This window comes from Oryctolagus cuniculus, chromosome 14 (genome assembly GCF_964237555.1).
Source record: "Oryctolagus cuniculus chromosome 14, mOryCun1.1, whole genome shotgun sequence".
Classification (NCBI taxonomy): Eukaryota; Metazoa; Chordata; class Mammalia; order Lagomorpha; family Leporidae; genus Oryctolagus; species Oryctolagus cuniculus.
In genome coordinates, this window is record NC_091445.1 from 64,606,703 (window position 1) to 64,633,358 (window position 26,656).

The 26,656-nt window shown below is 45.2% G+C and overlaps 1 protein-coding gene across 10 annotated transcripts in view; it reads right to left on the reverse strand.

Annotated features, from left to right (window-relative positions):
• The window catches only part of FYB1 (FYN binding protein 1), a 180,966-nt gene that overhangs the window by 109,761 nt on the left and 44,549 nt on the right, over positions 1–26,656 (reverse strand). For 2 of the 10 annotated variants that reach the window (XM_070056663.1, XM_008262141.4), the window contains exon 1: positions 20,695–20,890. The exons of 6 other annotated variants lie outside the window; for them this stretch is intronic. Coding sequence is in view for 1 of the 4 variants with exons in the window: in XM_008262139.4 (XP_008260361.2) it covers positions 6,026–6,040 (15 nt within the window). In the remaining 3 variants the exon portion in view is untranslated. Of the gene's footprint in view, positions 1–6,025; positions 6,246–20,694; positions 20,891–26,656 lie in introns of those variants that run through there. 2 more of the 10 variants (XM_008262139.4, XM_070056662.1) reach the window with 2 other exon arrangements.

A 26,656-nucleotide genomic window follows, 5' to 3' on the forward strand; every position in this document is an offset into this window, starting at 1 on the left:
CAAAAACCAATCCTGTCCACCTGCAAAGGCTTGCTCTGTCCTTAACTCAGGGCCCTTCAGAGAATTCTACATACTCCTGTGTTAGGACCGGCATGGGAGCAAGAACCAGCTACTGCTGTGTAAATGGGTGTGCTGGGCTGTGCGTTGCCGCATCCCATTCAGCCGGCAGTTGTGAGAGGACGGTATCATTTTAAGTCTGTTGCCCCAGGAAAGGAAAGTGGAGCTGAAACTGTAGGAGAATGACAGGGAAACAGTGTGGAACCTGCTTTGAATCCTAGTGCATTTGTTGGCATCAAAATAAAATGGGGTAACAAGGCACGTCTGCCAGAATTGTCATGTATATTAGAGGTGGAGTTTGCAAAATGCTCACCTGGCCCCCAACACAGGCTCAATATGACAACTGTTCAGTAGCACATTCAGGGGCTCACAGCCAGGAACTGTGAGTACAGGAAGGCAAACTCAAGTGTCTCCAGGGCTCCAAAATCTGGAAACTGTCTCATTGCCCATGTGTATCCCTGCAACACCTAGACCAGACCCCTCAGGATCCTGGGAACTGTTTGGGGAATGAGTGTTGGTGTTGAACTTCATTCTCTGTATAGTGATTTTACAAGCAGTGGTGCCCTGGTCAGAGGTTTCTTTTCATACCCAGTCGTGATGCCTTTGTAGGATGTGGGGGGAGGGACTTGGGCAGGAGGAGTAAACCTAACACAAGTACCAATTTCCGGTTTGAATTTGGTACCATTTGTTTACTCTGCTGTGTCTCAGTGACTGAGAACACCTGGTTTTCTACCTTATTCCCTTTATCCTCAAATCCCTGAGCAAGCCCCAAAGGTGACGGGCAGAAGACAGCAGAACAAGGAAGAGTTTGGGTGTATGGGTGCGGAGGGGAACAGGACAGGATGGGTCTTTCCCTAAACCTCCCGGGAGATCCTAGTTGGAGAGCACTCTGACCTTGGCACAGGAGCAAGAAGAAGGGTCAAATGCAAAACTTCACCCTTACCTGGAAGGAAACCTGTCTCTGGGAGAGGCTCCTTTCTTACATCATTCCACTGTTCATAATGTACATTCGATAGCTATAATTTATTCCAGCTTCCTGATAGGAAGCTGCATAACCAAGAGGTTGGAGCACTGACTTGGGGCCAGATGGCCTGGTTTGACTTTGAGCAGCTATTTAACGTTAAGCAAGAAGCATAAATTCTTTGGGCCTCAGTGTGTGCACCTCCATCATGGATAATGCAGCAATGCCCAGCCACAGGGTTTTTAGGAAAGTTAAATACTTGTCCTGGTGTTTAGGTGGGTTCCTTTTTTAATAAAGCAAATGAAACCTTACAAATCCAATCTCCCTCCCATTGCGTTAATGAAGAAATGGAAAGCAGAGGGTTTGAGTGGCACCCTACTGAGTTATAGCAACTTCATACCTTAGATTTCTCGAGAGGAAACTGATGAAATATCCTAACCCATTGTTAGACTCCATCCTTTTAAATTTAGAAAGTATAGCAGTGGTAGATCTGGAATCGGAATTCAGTCTCTGCATTGCCAACCCAGAACAAGCAGGCAGTGCAGTGTCAAGGTTAACAGCACAGGCTCCAGGATTTTCCATTGGGTTGAAACTTGACTTTGTCACTTATCAGCCGTGTGATCTAACAAGTATCCTGAGGCTGTTTCTTCCTCATTAAAATGGGAGTGAAAACAACTCATTTCTCACAGCACTTTGTTTAGATAATGATGAGATGCATTTACAAACGTAAAGCTCTTAGGTCAAAAACAGCATGCAAAACACATTCAGTGACCGTCTGGTATCACTGTTCTGATTTACAGGACATAATTTTCCCCAGATAAGCAAATTCTGAAGTTACAATCACAAGTGTCATAGCCTCAGTTTAAATCAGTATACCTGGAGCGAACATACTATTGGCTAACGTGATAGAATCATCATGTCTGAGTTTATGCACACTTTAAAACTCTTCCCTGCATGATGGAAGAGAGACAAAGAGCAAGCAACGTACTCCTGGGGAGGATACCTTGAAAAAACAGTAAGGAGCCCTTGAGCTTACTAACATATCTGGTAAATCAATAGCCTGAACTCCACAACTATTTAATCACTAATAATGGCATAGTTTTAGAGGTTGTTTGATCACTGTCACTGTTAATAAATGCACCAGATAAAATATTCAACCTCCAGTTTACCCTTCATCTTTTTTTTTTTTTTTTTTTTTTTTTTAAGATTTGGAAGTCAGAGTTACACAGAGAAAGGACAAGCAGAGAGAGAGAGAGAGAGAGAGAGAGAGAGAGAGTTTTCCATCTGATGGTTCACTCCCCAATTGGCCGCAACAGCTGGAGCTGTGCCAATCCGAAGCCAGGAGCCAGGAGCTTACGCGGGTGCAGGAGCCCAAGGACTTGGGCCATCTTCTACTGCTTTCCCAGGTCATAACAGAGAGCTGGATCAGAAGTGAAGTAGCTGGGACTTGAACCAGCGCCCATATGGGATGCCGGCAGCGCTTCAGGCCAGGGCGTTAACCTGCTGTGCCACAGCGCTGGCCCTTCGCCCTTCATCTTAATAATAGCCAGATTATTTTTCTTGATAATGATAGAAAGGCAAAAATGCTAAGGAAAGCCCTGACACTCTCCTGTTCCAATTTAACTGTAGATTGAATACGCATTTCATTCTCAAAGGCTCTCTTTTATTTAACAACCGCCACCACCAAAATCGCAGAGGTGGGAACAATGTATCCTTGTGGGATGGAGTGAAAAGCGAGCCTTCCCCAAGCCCTGAACCTAGCTCACAAGTTGTAGGGCACTCATAATTCTCATTTGTCAGTACAGTACATTTATGCCTATTGTTCTTGAGTAAGTATGGGTAATATTGCCTTACACTATCAGAATTGACCTCTTTAAGGAATAAATTATGTGGAAACATCCCCAGATCCCCTCTCCAGAGGCAGCTAGTGTTACCAGTTTCTTATGTAAATTAATGATACATAAGCAAATATATGCAAATAAACACACATCCTTCTTTTTTGCTGTTTATTACACAAACGGAAACCCAAAATCTGTACCTTACTTCTTTCCAGGCTGCTATGCAGTTGCTAACTACAGCACAGCTGGATGTGTGACCCATCCGTAACTGTTCTGATTGACTGGTACCTGTGCAACCCTAGTTGTCAAATATTCTCAGTATTAACTGTTTTTTTTTTTTTTTTTTATTTTGCAAGTTGGTACATAATAGTGCATATTATTTGTAGGGCTTAAAAATTATGTGAGAGGCAGATATACACACAGAGGCAGAGACAGAACTCCTCTCAGTGCGTTCATTCCCCTCAAGTGTCACAGTGACCCTGGGTGGCCGATGAAGCCAGGAGCTGGAACTCAGTCTAGGTCTCCCACCTGAGTGACTGAGAGCTGACCGCTTGCATCGTCATGGCTGCCTTTGAGGGTTTCATTAGCAGACAGCTGGACTCGGGAGCTGCGGCGAGACTCCAGCCCAGGCACTCCGATCCGAATTCTAGGTATCCCAAGCTGCACCGAGTGCCTGCCCAGTGTCAACGCTTTCAAATGCCTCTTGACTATTACAGTAATGCAGTGGTCCTCACCTGGGGGCAGTTTCCCCCCCAAAGGGTGTTTGGGTTAAACGACCCACTGAGGAAAGGGGCTGGAGCAGGGGTGGTGTGCTACTGACATCAAGTGGGTAGAAGCCAGGAACACTGCTAAACATTTCGTCCTACAGTGCACAGGACAGATGCCCACAGGAACGCACAGTCCAAAATATTGACAGCTCCAAGGCTGGGAAATCCTGAGCTAATTCTCTTGCTCTTGAATGATTGAAACTATCTTAGCACAAAGTCTGATTTTAATTTTTTAAAATAATAGAGTACACTCTAAATTCTGCAGATAACTTTATAGAGACTACATGGTATACAACAAGGCTACCACAGAGATGGTTTTTAAAGTTATACACCCTTTAGGGGCTGGCACTGTGGCACAGCGGGTTAACACCCTGGCCTGAAGCGCTGGCATCCCATGTGGTCACCGGTTCTAGTCCCGGCTTCTCCTCTTCCGCTCCAGCTCTCTGCTGTGGCCTGGGAGGATAGCAGTAGAGGATGGCCCAGGTCCTTGGGTCCCTGCACCCGCGTGGGAGACCTGGAAGAAGCTCTGGCTGTTGTGGCCATCTGGGGAGTGAACCATCGGATGGAAGACACCTCTCTGCCTCTCCTCTCTCTGTGTAACTCTTTCAAAAAAAAATCTTAAAAAAAACCTTAGTTATACACCCTCGAAACTCTCATCTTTAATTAAAAAAAAAATGAAATAAAATACCTATCAATCGTGGTTAACTGATGAAAATAAAAATAACTTTGGAGCCTCTGTAAGATGTGTTTGTGTCACTTTTGCCATTAAAGCAAGAAGTGAATATATTGCCCCTGTGGCTGCTGTTCCACTCCGGCTGGAACCCATGGAAGAAGATATGAAACGACCTCACATAATGGCAGGTAAGGCCTTCAATCAGGAGGGAGGCAGCATGGATAACAACAGTTTACCCAAATTGTTCCAGCGAACAAATCAAGGATCAGTTTTTACTGTTGTAGGCTCTCTTTTTCATTATTACATCAGAGACAATATTATTTATTACTCGTGGCTTGTTTGGTCTGAAAGGCTGGCTCTTCTCATGGAACCCGGTTCCTTCCTCCTACTGCTACTACTGCCTGTATCAGGACCCCAGGTACAGCAGCAGCAAAGGACAACATGCAGCTGCTCGGAGCTTGTAGTAAAAGAGAAAGGTTCCAGGAATCCAACCCTCGTCCAGCCCAGGGCTTTGCAGGTTGTAACTGGGGCACGTGGAAGAGGGAAGGAGGCAGGTGTCAGGGCAGGCAGCAGAGGAGGCCCCAGCACCCATGAAGAGATGGCTCATACTGCTCCCACTGAGGACCCAGTCTACCGAGCACTGGGCAGGAGGCATCTCAGCAAGACTGAGAAGATGAAAAATCCTTCCTAAGCTGGAGAAACTTGTCACCCTTGAGGCAGGAAGCAGGCTGGTTAAAATTTGTGATAGAATCAAGTAGTTCAGACATTCATCCAGCAATAATCTCATTGGTTTGTACTGCTCAGATTAAAGAAAGGAACCAATATGGTTCCCACAATCATGCCTTCCACTTTTTCTCCACACACACACAATTTTTCACTTTAAACATTTTTTTTTTCATTTCTAAAATTTACATTTTGTTTGAAAGGCAGAGAGACAGAGACACACAGACAAGGAGAGAGCACCCATCTACTGGTTCGCTCTCCAAAAGCTGGCAACAGTCGCGGCTGGGCCAGGCTAAAACCAGGAGCCAAGAACCCAACCCAGGTCTCCCACGTGAGAGGCTGGGACCCAAGTACTTGAGTTATTACCTGCTGCCTCATAGAGTGTGCATTAGCACGAAGCTGGAATTGGAAGTGCAGCCAGAACTGGAATCCAGGCATTCTGATACAGGGTGTGAGTGTCCAAAGTGGGGGTGTCCTAATTGCTGCACCAAATGCCAGCCTCTGTCTTTTGTCTTTCAAGGGACTTGATCTATTATACCCAGTGAATTTAGTAAAGGGAATTGCTGCTTCTTAAAACAAACATTCTTAAAGCTCTTTATTGTTAAAAATTACATAATAAAACCACTGTAATTACTTTCAGTTGTAAAATGAAAGTTAAGGGAAGCTGCCTGAAGCTCGAGTACTTGGTGCCTGTGACCAAACTCTAGGCAAGTTCCACTACGGACAAGAACCTGCAGTCAAGGTGTTCATCCCATTAGCACTGTCTACACACACTTAAGTACTTCATGAATTACGATTTGTATACTTAATGTGTATACTCTATTTCCCCTGTGAGATGTAAAAGCAGGAAGTTGGTTTTATTTTCCCTCTTCTACAACAGAACCTTTCCCTTCCACCCCCCAAACACACCCACACTCCTCTACACGTGCCTCTAAAGCCAGGCACGTTTCTTCCCATGATATGCAGTAACCTAAGGGTTGATGGACTGGGTTTACTTGGATCTCACCATGATTGATGACATAAATGGTAGGTGGAGTAATGATTTCCTTAGCTTCCTCGCTGGCCTCCAATCACAAATCCACTGGTAAGAGCGTCCCAACAGAGTCAATTTCTCACCGCCAATGGGCTCTGATGGATTCCAGCCGCTGAGCCTCAGCACTTGGAGAGAGTACAAGGCCCCTCTTCAACAGGATGTGGGAACTTGTCTCTCACCGCAAATTGAGTTCTTAGGGCAGGAGCAGGCTGCTGCATTGCTGGGCGAGGGCAGGGGTGGGAGGAGCTGGCAGCGGAAGCAGCAGCGGTGGCCCTGACTGTGACAATCCCTTTGTGTTTTTTCTGTGCCTGTGATGGTGGAGTGGCAACTGCAGCAGCTCCAGCACCCAGCTAGGTCTTGGCCCGGTGGCCTGTGTTGTGAGGTGTAATACAGTAAGACTAGAACACCTGGCACGCGTGGTGTGTGTTCTTGGCCATTTCCTCTTGGGAAGCTGGCCCAGGTGCCTTAGTAGAAAAGCTCTGAAGGTGTCAGTGTACATTATCCTTGGCTCTGATCCCTTTCTCATTTCTACTGTGTTCTTCCTGCTACGGTGCATTGAAGTAGAGGAAGCAATAAAGATCAGCAAGCAGTGAAACTCAGATGGTGGTGACCACGTACGTCCCCAACACTGCCGCCTTGTATTCTCAGAGTATGTTGATCAGTTGTATTTTTGTAAACCCTCTGTCTTTAAAGACCAGGAGCTTGAAAATCAACACCATGCTTACAAATTAAACCTTTATACCTTCACGTCTGTAGCTCCTGTACAGATGGAGTTCTTCCTCCAATGGCTTAAGCACAGACAGATGAGGAAGTTCCTGTGACTTTCTGGGGGTGGGTGTTGTGGCACCGTGGGTTAAGTCATGACTTGGAATGCCTGCATCCCAGATCGGATGCCATTTCAAGTCCCTGATCCTGTGCGCCTGATCCGGCTTTTGCTAATGTGCCTGGGAAGGCAGACGATGGCCCAAGTACTTGGGTCTCTGCTGTCTGTGTCAGAGACTTAGAAAGAGCTTCTGAATCCTGGCTTTAGCCTGGCCTAGTCCTGGCTGTTGTGGGCAGAAGAGGAGCAGCTGGGACTCGAACTGGTGCCCATATGGGATGCTGGCGCCACAGGTGGAGGATTGACCTCTGCGCCACAGTGCTGGACCCAAAACTACCTGTTATTTATTTATTTTTTTTGACAGGCAGAGTAGACAGTGAGAGAGAGAGAGACAGAGAGAAAGGTCTTCCTTTGCTGCTGGTTCACCCCCCAATGGCCGCTGTGGCCGGCGCACCTCGCTGATCCGAAGCCAGGAGCCAGATGCCTCTCCTGGTCTCCCATGTGGGTGCAGGGCCCAAGTACTTGGGCCATCCTCCACTGCACTCCCAGGCCACAGCAGAGAGTTGGACTAGAAGAAGAGCAACCAGGACAGAATCTGGTGCCCCGACTGGGACTAGAACCGGCCAACCTGTTCTTGTTATCCCTTTATATTCTATCTTTTATGCTATTTTTAATAGCAAATTTAGCTTACATTTGCTTCAGATTGCATAAAATCACTTAGCTTGCCATAACTAAATTGACCAAATTATAAGACTGCCTGAGGTGGTTATATGTTGATGAATGAATTTATGGTACGAAAATGTTTTCCTAAGTCTCTCATTAGAGGCTTATTGGCTCTTAGGATAAAGTTTAAGGTATTTCTCATAATACAGTATATACTCTTTCATTTCTCCTATAACTAATGCCACCTGTCTTACCTCAAAGAGACCTTAATTTCAAGTACCATTTCTCGTACTTCCATTTTTCATACACTAGTGTAAATAGCATAATCAGCAAAAGAAAATTTAGTTGCTGAAAACATGCATAGCTTGAAATAAAATTTCGGATGATCATGAAAGACAGTATGTGACTGAGACAAAACCAAATAGAAAAGTGATATTCCTTTTCTTCCTCAGCCTCCATCCCATTCCCCACACACAGACAGGTGTTCCTGGGCAGTGAATGGCCTTTTCTCAGAGGACGAGGAGTCAGAACCTGCAAGTGTGTGGTCTACGTGTTACCCAAACATTCCTACATTCATTTACCTTCTGATAGTTCTGTGGACTCCTTGCTTATGTGCTAAATCTAGTATGTGGCACACAGTCACTGTCTAGCTTAATGTCTGTGTTTTATTAAACTCTTATTCCAGTGGAATAAGATCTGGAACACATCATGCTGAGTGAAATAAGCCAGTCCCAAAGGGACAAATACCATATGTTCTCCCTGATTGGTGACAACTGACTGAACACCAAAAAGGAAACCTGTTGAAGTGAAATCGACACTATGAGAAACGGTGACTTGATCAGCATAGCCCTGACTGTTAATGAACAACTTAATACATTACCCCTCTTAGTAGTTTTTTTTGTCTGTTCTACTTAATATGACTGGTTTAATTCTGTAATTAATACACAGTTATTCTTAAGTGTTGAAATTTAACTGAAATGTGATCCCTGTTAAACATAAGAGTGGGAATAAGAGAGGGAAGAGATGTACAATTTGGGACATGCTCAGGCTGACTTGCCCCAAATGGTAGAGTTAGAAACATACCAGGGGACTCCAATTAATCCCATCAAGGTGGCATGTACCAATGCCATCTCACTAGTCCAAGTGATCAATTTCAGTTCACAATTGATCATAATGAAAGGACTAAGAGTCAAAGGGAGCACATAAACAAGTCTAGTACCTGCTAATACTAACCGATAGAATAAAGGGGAGAGTGATCCAACATGGGAAGTGGGATACTCAGCAGACTCATAGAATGGCAGATGTCCTAAACAGCACTCTGGCCTCAGAATCAGCCCTAAAGGCATTCTGATTTGGCTGAAAAGCCCATGAGAGTATTTCAGGCATGGAGAGCCAAGACACTCTGGCAAAAACAAACAAACAAACAAACAAACAAACAAAAAAACACCTAAATGAAAGATCTCTATGAGTGAGATCCCAGTGGAAAGAACAGGTCTTCAAAGAAGGAGGTACCTTTCTCTGAAGGGAGGAGATCACCTCCACTTTGACTATGACCTTGTCTAAACAAGATAAGAGTCGGAGAACTCAAGGGGCTTCCATAGCCTTGGAAACTCATGACTGGTACATAGGGAGATTACTGATGCCATAAACAGGAGTGTCAATTTGTAAAGTCAACAACAGGAGTCACTGTGCACTTACTCCTCATGTAGGCTCTCTGTCCTTAGTGTGCTGTACATTGAGATTTAATGCTATAACGAGTACTCAAACAGTATATTTCACTTTGTGTTTCTATGTGGGTGCAAACTGTTGAAATCTTTACTTAATGTATACTAAACTGATCTTCTGTAAAAAAAAAAAAAAAGAAGAAATTATCAATTCCCAATTTGACTCTCACTGGGATTAAACATGACAATAGGTCTGATCTGATTTCATCATCATTTAAAAAATCATCTATTATTTTTCACTTTATGTTTCTGTGTGGGAGCAAACTGTTGAAATCTTTACTTAATGTATGCTAAACTGATCTTCTGTATATAAAGAGAATCGAAAATGAATCTTGATGTGAATGGAAGGGGAGAGGGAGTGGGAAAGGGGAGGGTTGCGGGTGGGAGGGAAGTTATGGGGGGGGGAAGCCATTGTAATCCATAAGCCGTACTTTGGAAATTTATATTCATTAAATAAAAGTTAAAAAAAAGAGAAGAGGTAGCTGTCAAGAGAGGTGAGCCTCTGGGAATTATGGACCAAAGAAAATAAAACAGAAGAGCAGTGGCAAAAAAAAAAAACAAAAAAAAACAAAAACAAAAAAAACAACAAAAAAAACAAACCACACACACACAAAAACAACAAAAAAAACCTTATTCCAGTGATCACAGCACCTTAACACCACCCTCTCCCAACTCCACATGTACTCATAGAAATAAGAAAAATTCTACAGTTTTGTATTTGACACCAATTACTAATGCCACTGTTAGAACTACTAATCACATTCAAAGCAAACTGTCACATACAGCATCCCACCTGGTCCTCTTGAAGTAGATACAATTGTTGTCAAAGGGTAAACAGAGTCATGGAAGCTCTTGCAAGTGTTCAAGATGAGAACCAATCCCAAGTTCTAATTCTCAATCCCCAGCTTGTCCCAGTTGTCTTTCTTGTGTGGTCACTATTTTGAATTTAGATCTCAGCTCAGACACAATGCTCCTCAGCAGTTTCCTATTCTAATTCAAAAAGTTTTCTACCTGACTCTGGTAACCGACCTTCTGTCCAAGAAGCCCTAACTGTTGCAAGGGAGGTGATAACATTTTCCTGCTTATGGTTGTGACGGTGGCAGATCTGAGATGAGCAGACTATAGGGGGTGCGGGGCTGAAGGTCAAAACATCCTGACTTGGCTACAACATAGGCAACCTGGAAGAGGGAAATAACCAAGAGGATACAAACAATTGCACCCGCTGCTTCTTAATATTGGTCTGTTTGCCCAGCAGTGCATGGCTGGGGGTGGTAGTGTTTAGGCTGATGACTATATTAGTTCTCTTTTAGCCTCAGTTGGCTCTGAACAGCTGCCCCCAGAGTCAGTGACAGAGCTATCCAGTTGGCGGTTCAGGACTTTGGGGCACCATTCTGCTTCATCCACTGACTGCCTGGGATTGTCTGTGGTCTGCAGTCAAAAGCTTATTAATAGGGAGGTGGAAGAAGGATGTGACTAGACAGGCAGGAGGAAGAGATTATCATTTAGGAAGTCCTGTGCAAAAGCCAGATAATGGCAATGTATTCATATAAAATAACTTCTGTCAGGGTGAAAAAGCAAAATAGGTATTAATACATAGGGTTAATTGAAAGAACAGAAGATAAAAAATGAAACATCAAACCCTTCCTGTTTTGTGACATTCTAAACATAAATGGTTTTCAGGAAAAATAACAGGACAGCAAAGAGAGTCACCTATTATTTCTAAATAGATTTTTCTTTTAATTAAAAATTTGAACCACAATGAGATACCACCTCACACTCTTTAGGATAATTATTATCAAAAAAAGCTGAAAATCACAGGTGTTGGCAAGGATTTGGAGAAAGTGAACCCTAGTGCCTTGCTGGGGACAGTGAGAGAAGACACCGTGGAAAATGGTATGAGGGTGCCTCAAAAAACATCACCATAGAATCATAATATGACCCAAGCCCGCTTCTGGAATAAAGGCAACAGAAGTGAGAGTAGGGACTTGAACAGATGTTTATAGCCCCATGTTTACAGCACCATTATCCATAAAAGTTAACAGGCAGAGGCGACCCTTGTGTCTGCTGCTGAGTGAACAGAATGATGAAGCGTGGGATTTACCAACAGCGGAATAGTCTTAAAGGGAAAAGAAATTGAAACACGTGATACCATGAGTAGACCTTGAAGACATCATTTCATGCTAAGTGAAATACACCAGTCACAAAAGGACAACTATTGAGATTCAGAGAGAGAAAGTAGCAGGGCGATTGCTGGGGTTGGTGGGAGGAGGGAACGGGGAGTCAGTGTTCAATGGATAAGATTTTCAGGTGGGGAAGACTACAAAGTCCCAAGCTTGATGTGATGGTTGCACATCAGTGTGCACACATGTAAGGCCAGAATTGCACTGGTACACTTAGAAATGCTTACAGTCGGGGCTGGTGCTGTGGCATAGTAGCTAGGGGTTCTGCCTGTGACACTGGCAGCGCATATGTGTGTAGTTTCATGCACTGCCTGCTCCACTTGCCATCCAGCTCCCTACTAGTGTGCCTGGGAAAGCAGATGTTAGCCCAGATGTTTGGTCCCCAGAAGCAGCTCTTGGCTTTAACCTGGCTCAACCCTGTCCATTTCAGCCATTTGGGGAGTGAATCAGAGAATGGAAGGTCTCTCTCTCTGTCTCCCCCCTCATAACTCTTTCAAATAAATAAATCCTTTTAAAAATGATTACAATTCAATTTTTATGTTATATATATTTTACTACAGTAAAAAGAAATAATAGTTAGAGGCTGGCATTGTGGTGTAGCAGGTTAAGCCACTGCCTGCCATGCATCCCATGTGGGCACGGTTCAAGTCTTGTGTGCTCCACTTCTAATCCAGCTCCCTGTTAATGCACCTGGAAAAGCAGTGGCAGATGCTGCGCCCACATGGAAGACCTGGATAAAGCTACTGGCTCCTGGCTTTGGCCTGGTCCAGGCCCGGCTGTTGCAACCATTTGGGGAGCCTCTCCTCTCCTATAACTCTGCCTTACAAATAAATAAATCTTTAAAAATCAGGACTTGAAGACAACACATTAAATTAAACGGGCCATTTAATTTAATAAAAAACATAAAATATTTAATATGAATAAAAACAAACAAACCAAAAGCCATTTGAGGGACAGCATTTGGCCTACTGTTAAGATGCCTTCATTCGTGAGAGTGCCTGGATTTCATACCTGCCTCCAGCTCCTCGGTTCAGCCTCTTGCCTGCTCAGACCCTGGAAGGCAGTGGTGATGGCTCAGGTTTCAGACTGGGTTTCAGCCATTTCTGTAGGAGACCCGGGTTGGATTCTTGGCTTCTGGCTTTGGCACTGGCCCAGCCCTGGCTATTGTGGGCATTTGGGGGAATGAATCATCAGATGGGAGCTCTCTCTACATGTTTCTCTCTCTCTTTCTCTCTCTCTCTCTCTCAAGAAGGAAGGAAAGCAGGAAAGAAAAAGGAAAAGCCAACTCAAACAATCCCAGCCATGTATGGGTAGGAGCACAGCTCTTGCAGCCAGCTGTCTGTTGACTGCTGGGGAGGTATGTTGAGTGGTCTCCTTTGGAGTGAAGACCAGGAAAGCGGGAGGAGAAAGCACTGTGTGTGGTCAGTTCATCCTGGGGATTTTATCCAGGCTGCACATGCTGTGTTCCCCAACCTATTCTGCTAAGCTCCCTCTCTCTGGGACTATTTTTTCTAAAATGTTATTTTAAAGATTTATTTATTTGAAAGGCAGAAGATTTACAGAGAGAGAGAGAGAGAACAGAGACAGAGAGATCTTCCATCTACTGGTTCATTCCCAAATGGCTACAAGGGTTGGGTTGGGAATCCAGGAACCAGGAGCATTTCTTAGGTCTCCAACATGGGTTTCAGGGACCCAAGGCCTTGGGCCATCTTCTGCTGCTTTCCCAGACCATTAAGCAGGGAGCTAGATAGGAAGTGGAGCAGCCGGGACTTGAACTGATGCCCATATGGGATGCTGCTGTAGGCAGTAACTAAATCCACTGTGCCACAGTGCCAGGCCCTCTTAAGGGGCCCTTACAGAGAATCATCCATCCACCCAGCCGGGGGTATAATAAGGAGTGTGTAGCATGCTGTGGTATATTTAGATACAAAAATGGGGTCCTGGATCCCTGTTGCTCTTTTCCTCACACCATTTTGATCAACGACTGTGAAAAGAGCTGCCAGAATTGAGTGGCTAGGACTGAGGCCCTCATGGGGATTCTCTGCTTCAGCACAAGTGGATGGGTTTGGGGGTACAGATGCTGTTTCTTGTCTTTTCAAATGTTTCCTCTGTTTTCTATTTGCACTGTGATAAGTTGCATGGTAGCCTCCCTGAAAGATATATCCATGTCCTAGAACCTATGGATGCGATCTTGGAAAAAGTCTTTGCAGATGTAATTAAGGACCATGCAATGGAGGCATCCTACGTCGTTGAAATAGTACTAAATCTGGGCCGGCGCTGTGGCTCAATAGGCTAATCCTCCGCCTTGTGGCGCTGGCACACTGGGTTCTAGTCTCGGTCGGGGCACCCCTCTTCCAGGCCAGCTCTCTGCTGTGGCCCAGGAGTGCAGTGGAGGAGGCCCCAAGTGCTTAGGCCCTGCACCCCATGGGAGACCAGGAGAAGCACCTAGCTCCTGCCTTCGGATTAGCGTGGTGCGCCGGCTGTGGCGGCCATTGGAGGGTGAACCAATGGCAAAAGGAAGACCTTTCTTTCTGTCTCTCTCTCTCTCTCACTGTCCACTCTGCCTGTCAAAAAAAAAAAAAAATAGTACTAAATCCAAAGGCGAGAGTTTCTCTAAGACACAGAAAAGCAGAAGACACCAGAGGAAGAGAAGCCCATCTGAACACAGAGGCAGAGACTGCAGGGAAAGCAGCCTGAAGCCACGGAAAGGCTGGAACCACCAGAGGCTGGGAGGGTTAGAAAGCATCCTTCCTCGGGGCCTTCAAGTGCAGCCCTGCTGATGCCTTCAGTTCTGACTTCTGACCTCCAGGACTGTAAGGCTGTGCTACTGCTAAGACAGCCACTTCAGACTAATCCACACCCCTCACAACCCCCCAAGGCTCCTCTGTGTTACTGAAGAACCTTAAAAATCAAACCAAGATGGAGTGACCTAAGCCAATACCATTAAAAACAAGAAGTCACCTTTGCCCCAAACAAAAATTAAAGTTTAAAATTACAGCCCTAAACTTTTTCCCCCAAAGCTAAAAATTAGGTGCAGCTATAAAATAAGGGACCCTATGCTTAGCTAGCTGCGACACTTGTGCCTGGCTGTGCTAAGACCTAACCCAGTTTGTATGCCTCCTAATACTCAAATAACGGTGTGGGAAGCCGGACGCCGCTCTCCCACAAGGGGAACAAAGGGAGCGAGAAGTCGTCCCCCTCAGGGTGAACAAGGTGGCGCTGGCAGGGAAAGGAACTACTAAAGAAGTAAACAACAAAATGGCGATGAGGTGCATGCCTCCCGTATGATCTCATAGCTGACTGGATAGAAGACGCATGCCCTTCACATGATCAGCTCGCCGATTGGACTGCTGTGTGCATGGACTCTATAGTGCTTTTGATTGGTCGCTGCGGGTATATAAACCGTGTGGCTTGTACTGGGGGCGCTCTCCGGACTCCCGAGTTCAGGAGGCCCGTCTGCGCAGACACTGAATAAATCCTCTTGCTTTTGCATCAGCTGGTCTGGACTCTGAGTCTCTGGGGTGTGTCTCTCGATATGTTAGTATCCTCACTCCAAGGGTCTAACATTTTGGGGGCTCGTCTGGGATTGGTGCGCCCCCAGACTCAATTCCAGGTTCGGTTGGAGGTAAGAGCTAGCTCAGTTTTCGTTTTGTGTTGCTGTTGTGTGTGTGTATGTCTTCGGTGTTTCGAAAAATTGTACCTGTACAGGGCTTGTTTCGCTTGGGCCAGCGGGGGAGGCAGACGTGCCCTGAGACCCCTGGTCCCGCTCTGGAGGACGCTCCAAGAGTTTTGTGGGGGAAAGAGAGAGATCAGGTCTCTCTCCTCCCCGGGGAACCCAACCGTGGTCGGCTGCTCCCCTCTTGATTCGTACTTTCGGTTTGTTGCCGATCAGTTGCCGCAGGGCTTGTGTGGTTTGTCCTGTTCGTCTGTCTAGTCGGTGTCCTGTATGTTGTCGATTCAATTGTTTTACCCATGGGTCAACAACTAACTACTCCTTTAAGTCTGACTTTAGGACGTTGGAAAGAGGTCACGAAACAGGCACATAACCAGTCAGTGGAAGTGCGCAAGAAAAAGTGGCTGGCTTTCTGTACCTCTGAGTGGCCCTCCCTTGAGGTTGGATGGCCGCGGGACAGCACTTTTAACCTTACTACCATTTTATAGGTCAAAGAGAAGGTTTTCCAGCCAGGACCGCATGGACATCCGGACCAAGTGCCCTATATTGTCACCTGGGAGAGTCTCTCCTGAGATCCCCCAACATGGGTTAAGCCTTTCCTTTCCGCTTTAGGGGCACAGACCCTGAAACCAGGCCCCGGGCCTTCTTCAACCCCACTCGTGCCCTTACCTTTGGCGCCACTCACTTTTTCTTCCCTTCTTCTCCTGAATGAACCACCTAAGCCTATGCCTAAAACTCCACCAGTTCTCCCAGACACTCAGGAAAATCCTCTACTTTTAGACCCTCCTCCTCCGTACCCTCCTCAGGTCCCACCACAGTTGGTTCAGGAACCCCAGCACCCTGAGCCATCCTCCCCCGACTCCACCGAAACGGGAGGGTTAGAGCCTTCCTCCTCCCCACCTTCTACTTGCCTGCGGCTGCGGAGGGAACATGCTGGTGGCCCGGAGGGTGTCTGGTCCTCTCAAGCATTTCCTTTAAGGTCGGTGGCCGGCCAGATTCAGTATTGGCCGTTCTCCGCCTCTGACCTAGACAACTGGAAGACCCACAATCCCTCCTTTTCCTAAGACCCCCAAGCTTTGACCGGATTAATTGAATCCGTTCTACTCACTCACCAACCCACTTGGGATGATTGTCAGCAACTTTTACAGGCCCTCCTCACCATGGAGGAAAAACAGCGAGTCATATTAGAGGCTTGTAAAAATGTGCTGGGAGCAGATGGCAGGCCGACTCAACTGCCTAACGAGATCAAGGACGTCTTCCCTCTGACTCGCCCGGAGTGGGACTACAACACCGTGGCCGGTAGGGAGCGACTCCGTCTCTATCGCCAGACTCTGTTAGCGGGTCTCAAAGGGGCAGGGAAGCGCCCCACCAATTTGGCCAAGGTACGTGCGATTATCCATGGTCAGGAAGAGACGCCGGCAGGGTTCTTAGAACGTTTAATGGAAGGTTATGGCATGTATACCCCTTTTGACCCTTTGGCTGCCGAATGCCAGTCGGATGTAATTATGTCGTTTATTGGACAGTCGGCTCCCGATATCCAAAACAAATTACAATGACTGGACGGGCTACAAGGGTATACATTACAGGACCTACTAAAGGAGGCAGATAAAATTTTCAATAAAAGGGAAACACAGGAGGAAAAGGAAGAAAGATTACGCAAAGAGCAAGAGCAGAGGAAGGACATCTGGGACAAAAAGCAGAATGGAGAATTAACCAAAATTTTGGCCATGGTAGTGCAGGGTGCAGGGCAAGGTAGGCCAGGACAGAATAAGACCCTGGGAGACAAGAGAAGGCCCCGAGTAGAACGAGACCAATGTGCCTACTGCAAAGAAAAGGGACACTGGGTTAAGGACTACCCTAAGCTGTCTCAAGAAACTAAGAAAAAGACAGTTCCAGTCCTGCCCTTGGGGGAAGACAACTAGGAAAGTCAGGATGAGGAGCCCCCTCCCCCCGAGCCCAGGGTAACTCTTGACGTAGGGGGGCACCCGGTGACCTTCCTGGTAGATACGGGAGCACAACATTCAGTGCTGACCAAGGCCGGGGGGCCTCTCAGTTCTAAAACTTCTTGGGTCCAGGGAGCTACTGGGGGAAAATTGTACAGGTGGACAACTGAACGAAAGGTCCATTTGAACACCGGACAGGTGACTCACTCGTTCCTACTGGTGCCAGATTGCCCATACCCCCTATTGGGCCGGGATTTGCTTTCAAAAGTGGGGGCGCCTCAAGCTGCTGGAAGGAACAAGGTTGCGGGGAAATCGACCCGGAGTCAATTGGGAGGTAGACTTCACCGAGGTTAAGCCAGGAAAATATGGTAACAAGTATCCCCTAGTTTTTGTAGACACCTTCTCTGGGAGTGTGGAAGCCTTTCCCCACCAAACGAGAAACCACTAAAGTGGTCGTCAAAAAAAACAAAACAAAACAAAACAAAACAAAACAAAAACCATAGAGGACATCTTCCCACGATTTGGTCTCCCTCAGGTAATTGGGTCTGATAACGGGCCTGCCTTCGTCTCCCAGGTAAGTCAGAAGCAGGGCCACGTGTGCTCTGACTGGCTCCTAGGGCATGGGTTCCAGCAACACAATGGAGGTGGGGACTGGACTTACACGGCCGACTGTTTTTCCTCATTTCCCGTCTAATTAAGAGGTCAGTTTGCAGAAGTAGAAAAATAGGACAAACCCTGAGCTTTCCAGATTTACCAGTGAAACCTCAGGTCAGTTTCTGATGGGGCACTGTCCTCTGACTTCTAGGGCTCCCACTGCAGTCTCATCCCTGCCCAGACCTGCACTTGGCAGGTTCCTAGTAGTTGACACAGAGACGATTCTACCATCCAGTTCTCATCGGTCAGCAGCTACGTAATAAACACGTGGTCCCTGCCTGGCCCTGGATTTTGGTTTAAAAAAAAAAAAAAAAAAAAAAGAACGGGACCAGTGCTGTGGTACACTGGGTTAAGCCGCCGCCCGCAGTGCTGGCAGTCCATGTGGGTGCTGGTTTGAGTCCTGGCTGTGCTAGCTTCCTGTAATGCACCTGGGAAAGCAGCAGAACGTGGCCCAAGTGCACAGGCCCCTGCACCCACGTGGGACACCCAAATGAAGCTCCTGGCTCCTGGCTCTGGATCAGCGCAACTCCGGCTGTTGCGGCCAACTGGGGAGTGAAACAGCGGATGGAAGCACATGCGCGCTCTCTCTCTCTCTCCGATTCTGACTTTCAAATAAATAAATAAAAGGAGAAAAAAATTGGACTTAAAGGTGGAGCAATTTTAATTGAAGGTTTCCCTTAGCATCACAGTGTTTGAGAATGAAAAATAACCTTAAACATCAATGAATTGAAAGCCTCCATTTTACAGGAAAGACACAATCTAAGTAATCTAAGTCGTAGGGTTACAGCTAGAACCTGGGTTTCCTTCATGCTCATCCATGGGGCTTCCCGCTGGCTCCAGCCTCCCCAGCACTCAACAAACGGCCACCACAAGGACAGTGGGTTGCAATTAGGGCCAGATGCTCCACCAGGAGCTTCTGTCATTACCTCATAACAAATCTACAAAGAAGTTACTATTGTCTCCATTATTACAGGCAGAGAAACCAAGGCAGGAAGCCATTAGGTAATTCACACAAGGCCCACGGCTGGTGCACGGCTGAGCCCACATTCAGACTCCAATCTTGCTCTGGAGTCAAGGTCTTGGCTAAAACCTCTGAACCCAGATCCTAGACCTGCCTGTGAGCCTGTTTGCTCTCCATGTTCTGGTTCTTAAATACGTTCCCTCATAGGCCGCCCCTTGGTAACACTTTGAAAACCGGGTCCTTTTTGCAACCCCTGACCCTTCTGTTGCTTGCTGACCTGTGTTACCTGTGAGAGAGGCGATTCTTAAAGCGCACTGAGGTTGGCCAGATTCAGAGCCATTGCCTGCGCTGAGTGCTTGGACCACCAGATGTCAGTGTGGCTGCTCTAAGAGGCATCCATGGCTTTGAAAGGGGAGCATTTCCTGGAAACCAGGCTTCAGGAGCTCCCCAGCAAGGGGGCCCCTTGATCCCAGCAAGAGCTGGGAAGAACGTGAAGTCCACCAGAGGTAAAGGAAGGATTGGAGGTGGCCAGCAGGCAGCATGGACGCGAACCTCTAAAATGATTCCCAGCCTTTCCCATGGGAAGCGGAAGGCTAGCTTCTCCAGTGTGTCCCTTGAATGCACTGCCAATCCGTTGATTTTCATGATCAGGAAGGGTATGTTTTAAAAGATGCGGTTTCATTGGAAAAACCAACCTTCTCTCATAACAATCACTAACTTCTTGAGACGTTAGACTATTTGAAGTTTGTGTCTCACCTTGTATACGAACATGTTTTGATCTCTATAAAACCTCCCCTGGCAGTCTGGTAGCATGCCCAGAGAAGTACAGCCCTGACTTTGCCCTCAGGGTGATAAACCCATCCATTTTTCTACTCAAAATAATCTGTGTAGCATTCCTGTATATTTCAAGTGGGTGATGTTAATACCCTGTTATTACACATTGCAGGCTGAGCACCCTTCATTAGAAAACCCAAAATTGGAAACGCTTCAAAATACAAAAATTGTTGAGTGCTGAGTGACACTTAAAATTTTGGATTTTGGAGCATTTTAGTTTTCCAATTAGGGATGCTTAACTGATAGTCTATGAAAATATTCCAAAACCTAAAAAAAATCTGAAATCAGAAACACTTCTGGCGCCAATCATTTGGGATAATGGATAACCAACCTGTAGCTCACCTTAGTGGGTAAGATATTTTCCTCACTAGAACCCTATGAGGCAAGAACTATTATTATTTCCATTTCTAGATGAGAAAGCTGAGACATAGAAATGTTAAGCGGCTCCCTAAAGTCCCACAGCCCACTGTCTTTCAGTTCCTGCAGTATAAATCTAGTTAAAAGGAGAAATAACACATTGTGAATTCTTCACATAAAAAGCAGAAATTCACCCAAGGGGCCCAAGGCTCCAACCAAAACGATGAATTACTGGACTGTCTGAAAAGCCTCCTTGGCTGTTTTGCAGTTGTTTGCCCTCATTTTCTACTTTGCCAGGATTCCAGGCAGGGGTATGGTAGAGCAGTCCCTGTCCTTAGTCTATATAGAAAACCTCATATGAGCCCCCGGCTCTTGCCAGAGCTTAAGGTTCGGAGGAGGTTGGAAGTTGCCCTTCCTCATCAAAGGGAGGGACTCATGCTGGCCAGGAACCAGGATGAGCCAAGTCATTGGCGCCGAGCTCTGCAGGCCACAGGGCCATGTTTCTGGGTTTGTTACAAGGCGACATTTAGTATCGGTGGCACCAGAGGCTGCAACAGGAAGGCCTGAGAGGCCCCATATCTAGTTACGAAAGAGCAAGTGACAGAAACATTCCCAACCACATTTTGTTATCTGCCTGTAACCCTTCTGGTCACAGTGAGGTGGAGTTTCCGTGTCTGATATGCGACTTCGCTGGTGTTTTCTGAAGGAATAGGATTTTCTTTCAGTTATTCAGCTCATACTGTCTGTGTTGGCAAAATCTGAGGGTGGCACTTTTCCCGGCTCTAAAAATCTGCACATTTATTGGAAACAAGAAACACAGGCACAGCTGTTACCTGACTCCTGCAGAAGAAGTGGGGAAGGTGTTCTCAATTCCTGGGTCCCCTCACTTTGGTGGTTGCATCTGTTCTGCATGCAGAATCCAAGAACAGTGGGTACTTTCTGAAGTCTGGCAGGGCTTGGTCCTGGGGAAGGGTTGAGTGAGACACTTCTTCCCCCCCTTCCCCGGGCAGTCTCTCCCGGACAAGAAAAGTTCTATGTTGCACTCAGGATATTGTGTAATTGAGTAAGGAGGAGGAAGAGGGGAACTAAAAAGTGCCCAATCAGCCTGTGCACTTCTGCTGACATTCCCACCAAGCATGTGATAGTTACAGGGGAAAATGAAAATAAAGCTCTCCTGCTTGTCACATGGTATTCAAGAAGAACTTGGAAGGTCTTTAGTCTCGCTATCTGCCCACACATCTGTCCCCTGCAGTGGAGGTAAGGTCAAGAAAGAGTGGTCCATGAGATGCACTCTAGATGCTGGACTCTTGGGTGCCTAACTCCATCCACGGTCAAGAGGAGGAAGGAGGGCTTAACTAGAGCAGCTGCAGGGAGTGGAGCCTGGGCTGGAAAGTTCAGGGGAGCCACTTCTCTCTGCTGCCTATTGGAATTTTCTTCAAAATGGAGTATTTAGATGATAAGTGAAGATATGAGAGCACCACTGATACTGAGATTTTAACAAATTTGTGGTTGTTAAATTAGCTTTACCTCCTTCTTTCTACTCATTCATTCATTCATAAACATTAATAACTAAATACCTGCTATATGGGCCTAGCAGTGTGCTGAACTAGGAAGGTGAATGAGACAAGGCTCCCCCTTGTTAGGGGCTCATGATGTTGAAGAAGTTACGGGCAAGCTGGTCATTTTCTGACTGTATGATTTTCCCTTACTACATGTGCTGAATCTACCCTGTAACCTGTTTGGTGCAGCCTTCAAGCTAAGACTGTTTTTATTTGAAATGTAGAAAGAGAGAGAGAGAGAGAGTGATTGATTTTCCATTTTCTTGATCATTCTAAATACCCATGAAATCTGGAGATGGGCCAGGCTGAAGTCAACACCCAGAACTCAGTCTGAATCTCCCACGTGGATGACAAGGACCCAAATATTAGGGCCATCATCTGCTACCTCCCAGGGTGAGCATTAACAAGAAGCAGGAACTGGACTTGAACCCAGGCATCCTGTTTAAACCTGGATTTTGCATTTTTAAAGAGTTATAAACAAGAAGAGCAAGAGGACGAGAAAGGAGAGAAGAGGAGGCAGTGGCAGCACCATGACCAAGTCTTACAAGCAATATATAGACGGACCCTGTAATAACTGGCCACGATATACTGATGAGCTCAAGGTATAAATATAGAGCTATATATACTTACACAATAAAATAGAATTGCTTCTGCGTGGATGCAGAACTGTTTAGGAGGACTTTATTCCACCTGGGACACTTGCTCTTGGGCCAAAAGGGAATCCTGGTTGGAGTATAGAATTGCTTGTTTCTTTTCTCCTCCATAAAACTCTCTCTGATGCTCAAAACTAAAGAAAAACATTCTACCAAAACCAGAAGCCTGCCCTGCCTTCCTGGAACACACTGCTGCCTCTTCTCTTTCACTTGGTTGGTTAACTCTTGTTCATGCCTCAAAGCCCTGCATAGATAGCATCTCCTGATCCCAATCCCATGGGAGTGAGTAATGCATTCTTCTTCTGGCCTCCGTCTTGTGTTTTACTTATTGGAGACACATCAGTCTGTCTCACCAGATCTTGAGCTTCCTACGGGTGGGCATTATGGCCTATTTGTGTTTGATTCCTAGCCTCACATACATCAGGTGGCGTTCAGAAGGCACTTTATAAAAGTTATCTACTGAGTTAATTTATTAGATGCCAAGGATATCTTCCTGGCTACTGGGGCTATTGCTTTATATGCATTTGTACAAGAAAGGAAAGGTGAATATGCTGTTATATAATGAAATATTTGAGGCAGACTACTTTATAAAGAAAATAGGTTTTTTAGCTCACAATTCTGGAGGTCAGAACCCCAGTGTTGAAGGAGGCTCTTGCAACTATACCTTTGCCTGTTGGCTGCATCACCGCATGGCAGGGTGTGCATATCTGTTTGCATGACTGATCTCTCTCTCTCTTCTTATAAAGCCACTAGGATTCGATCATGGAGGCTCCACCTTCATAGCTGCACATCTAATCACTTTCCTAAGGCCATGGGGACAAACCATGTTCAAATCATAGTAGGATTCCAGCAATTTATATTTCTCACATCCTGTATGTTCAAAGGATACACATTTTTAAACTTTGCTTTAGAAAATGGTGGAGAAGAAATACACTGAGAGAGCTTTAATTAAAAAATATTAAATATTTTGTTTGACATGAATTATGGTATGTTTACTGAAAAGACTGGAAGAGTTAACAAAAGCAGATAAAATGACATGTAGTAAGTTTAGCAACATGATGGAATGTTCCTGAAATAAATGGAAACATACGGGTGAACATTTAGCAGTGGTTGAGACACTGTTTGAGATGCTTTCGTCCCACATCAAAGTGTCTGGGTTTGAATCCTGGCTCTATTTCTGATTCGGCTACTTGCAGGTGAAGATGCAAGGAGTTAGGCGGCCACTGCCTACAATGGAGAACCAGACTGAGTTACGGCTACTTAGGGCACTTAGGGAGTAGGGCAGTGCATGGGAGATTTGTCAGTCTTTCTCTGTCTCTGTATTTCAAGTAAAATAAATAAATATTTTAAAATGAAAGTACAGAGACTTGTTCAACACTTACTTTGAACTTGTTTTTACATAATAAACATTCGCTTCTAAAATCTTTACACACAAAGGAAAATATGCAGAATAATCCAGCATTATTTGTTAATAATAACATGATGATGATGGGGCTGCCATTGTGTCATTTGCAATGCCAAACTCACATATGGGCACCAGTTCGAATCCTGGCTGCTCTACTTCTAATCCAGCTCCCTATTAATGCACCTGGGAAAGCAGCAGAAGGTGACCCAAGTGCTTGGGTCTCTGCACTCACATAGGAGACCTAGATAGGATTCCAGGCTCCTAGCGTTGGCCTGGCCCCGCCCTGGCCTTGTAGCCATCTGGGGAGTGGAACAGTAGATGTAAGATCTCTCTCTCTTTCTTTTCTCCCTCTGTCTTTTGCTCTCTCTCTCTGTAACTTTGCCTTTCAAATTAATACATACATTTTGAAAAAAAAATGATGATAATGATGGCAATTCCATTTGCTTCTCTCTTTGTTGCTCTTTGTTGCGTGGTTTAGCATCAATGCAAGCAAAACTATTGCTTTCAGTGCAAAACGATTTTATCCTATGCTTTGGGTATATGCAACCAATTTTCCAAGCCAGTAAATCAATGTAAGACTTGTAAGAAACCCTATAATGCTAGTATTTTTCTCTTTATTTAGAATACAAAATACAAAATATGAGGGACATGTTTTCCATTTTATATAATCCTTCTTGAGATGGTGTTAACAGAAGTTGAAGTTGGAAAGAATTACTTGCATTTTTGTTTCTAAAGGGAACCAATAGTCTAATATTAAGCTCTTATTTGAATATGGAGTTTTCATTATTTTGTGGCTACTCAAAGTTTTCATAAACCTGAGCAATAAAATTAAAGCAAATCACTCAAATGTTTCTTAAGTAAAACATCAGGGCTTACATCTGCTACAGAATCACAGCTCTCACTTCAGTGCTTCTGAGTATTTTATGACATGTTGGGGGTTTCCCCTCCTCCATGCAGGAGTAAGTCTAAGCAAATGATGAACGTCTCAATGAATAGCTCATTCTTTGTGGACATGAATACTTGGCTTTTACTTCCCCAACCTGTGGAGCTCTATTGTGCCATACAAAGGAATAAAACACTAGGGTGAATTAGTGAGATGGGAGAAGGTGTGGGGGGTGGGGCATTCAGCTTACCCTTCACTCATTACTTGCAGCATCAAACACCTATTTAGGACATGATCATTTCTGTCTTTATAACTCAGCCAAATTCTTCTACTGTCCCTGTCTCATGTCATCGTTACCTCTTCCCCAAGTTGGAAAACCCTGCCCTGGCTATTAGCAAAAAGACAAAAACATAACAAATGCTGGCAAGGATGTGGAGAAAAAGGAACCCTTATGCACTGTTGGTGGGAATGTAAATGAGTATTGCCACTAAGAGGAACAGTACGCAGGTTTCCCACAAAACTAAAGATAGCTCTACCATATGATCCAGCGATCTCACTTCTGGGTGTGTATCTGAAGGCAATGAAATCAGCCTATGATTTACAGCAAAGTTCCTAACATCCAAGACATGAAATCCACCTGAGCGCTCATTGGTAGAGGAAAGGATAAGGACAGTATGATATATACATACAATAGGCTATTCTGATATTTGCAGCATAATGGATAGAACTGGAGATCATCGTGTTAAGTGAAATAAGTCAGACACAGAATGACAAATATATGTGGAAGTTTAAAAAAATCCACTTGAACTTAGATTGGTGATTATTAGAGGCTGGGTAGGGTGAGGGGAAAGGGGCAAGAGGGGGATCAGGAAAGAGCATCAAGACACAGTCAGACAGAAATAACAAGACGTAATATTCCACAGCAAGGTATTGTCTACTGTATAAAGAACTAGAGGAGTGGAGCTGGTACTCCAAACACAAAGGAAAGGTCAGGAAACGAGTTTGGTTTACGCTGTGTTGAAATATTGCATGGGACCTCGTACAATGCCAGTCAAAATTTTTTCAAAAATGAAATAATTAAAAGAGACCTTGCCTCCTCACTGGTCAGTATAATGACCACTCTAAGGTGTGTACCTGTGGTGCCTGTCACTGGTCCATGTGATTGCTTCTTCCGTCTCTAAATATTGTACTTATTATCGTTCTTTCACTTTGGAAATGATAACACTTCTCCAGAATTTAGAAAAATGATAAATATAATTTTCTGGTTCTGAAAGGAATAAATGACATGGAGCTGAGGGCCGATCCTGCTGTCTTTCAAGGAGATGTGATGTGATGTGACTCTGGCCGCCAAGCCAGTCCTGCTGTGTCATGTAAAGCCTTCAGTGACTCGGCGAAGTGAGTTGGCACTGAAACTCACTTGGCCTATGTCAGGCCTCAGCACAATGCTGATGGTTTCCTTAACTCCAGGAATCCAGTGCTGGGTGAAGGCAGAGGGAGGGCTCCACCTCTCCTACTCAGTAAGGGAGTGGATTTGGCCACTGAATCCAGGCTAACGAGCAGCAGATGAGGCTTAAATGAATCCATGCATCCAGCAACTTCCCATTGCCCTGCTTACCTTAGTTTGCTTGCCCAGAGCTTTGTCTTAAGCCAGTCACATGGTGATCACAGTTCATCAAAGGTGTGTATCCTGAAATGAGCTCACTGAGTGTCCTCAGAAACCTCCCTAGGCCTACACACATTGATAATTAGGGTGACAGTGGGTTACATAGGAGAGGAGAAAAGAAATGGCCTCTGTGTATTTTCTTTGACCTTAAAACTATGTCTTCCTTACCTCAAAAGTCATGCATACATATCAAAGAAGCTTTGCTACCTCCTAGGTGCAGGACCAGCTCCAATTTTTCACGAAAAAAGGGCTTTTCTTTGACTTCTTCTACCCTACCTCCTCTGATCTCAACCTCCTCTCTCAATCCTGAACTTTCTTTTTGCTTTTTGGGAAAAGCAGCAAACTGCCTGCTCAGAATCTATGAGTTTTCCACCTCTAAGCTTCTAAGGTTCTAGGTACACATATAAGGAATGTGAGTAATTTCCAGGAGATTTTGCTGCATGGGATTTTATTAGTGGGTAAAACTTTATGAAAAATTGAGAAGTGAGTGCACAAGAACTGTGCATCCTTCTCTTCTTCCTCTTTGTGATTTTCTGTCATGCAGAACATTGGTCCCCAAGATTTTGTATTGTGTACAGCTAATGGTAAAATATACTGAATATTCACCCCTACTATGTGGACATTCATTAATG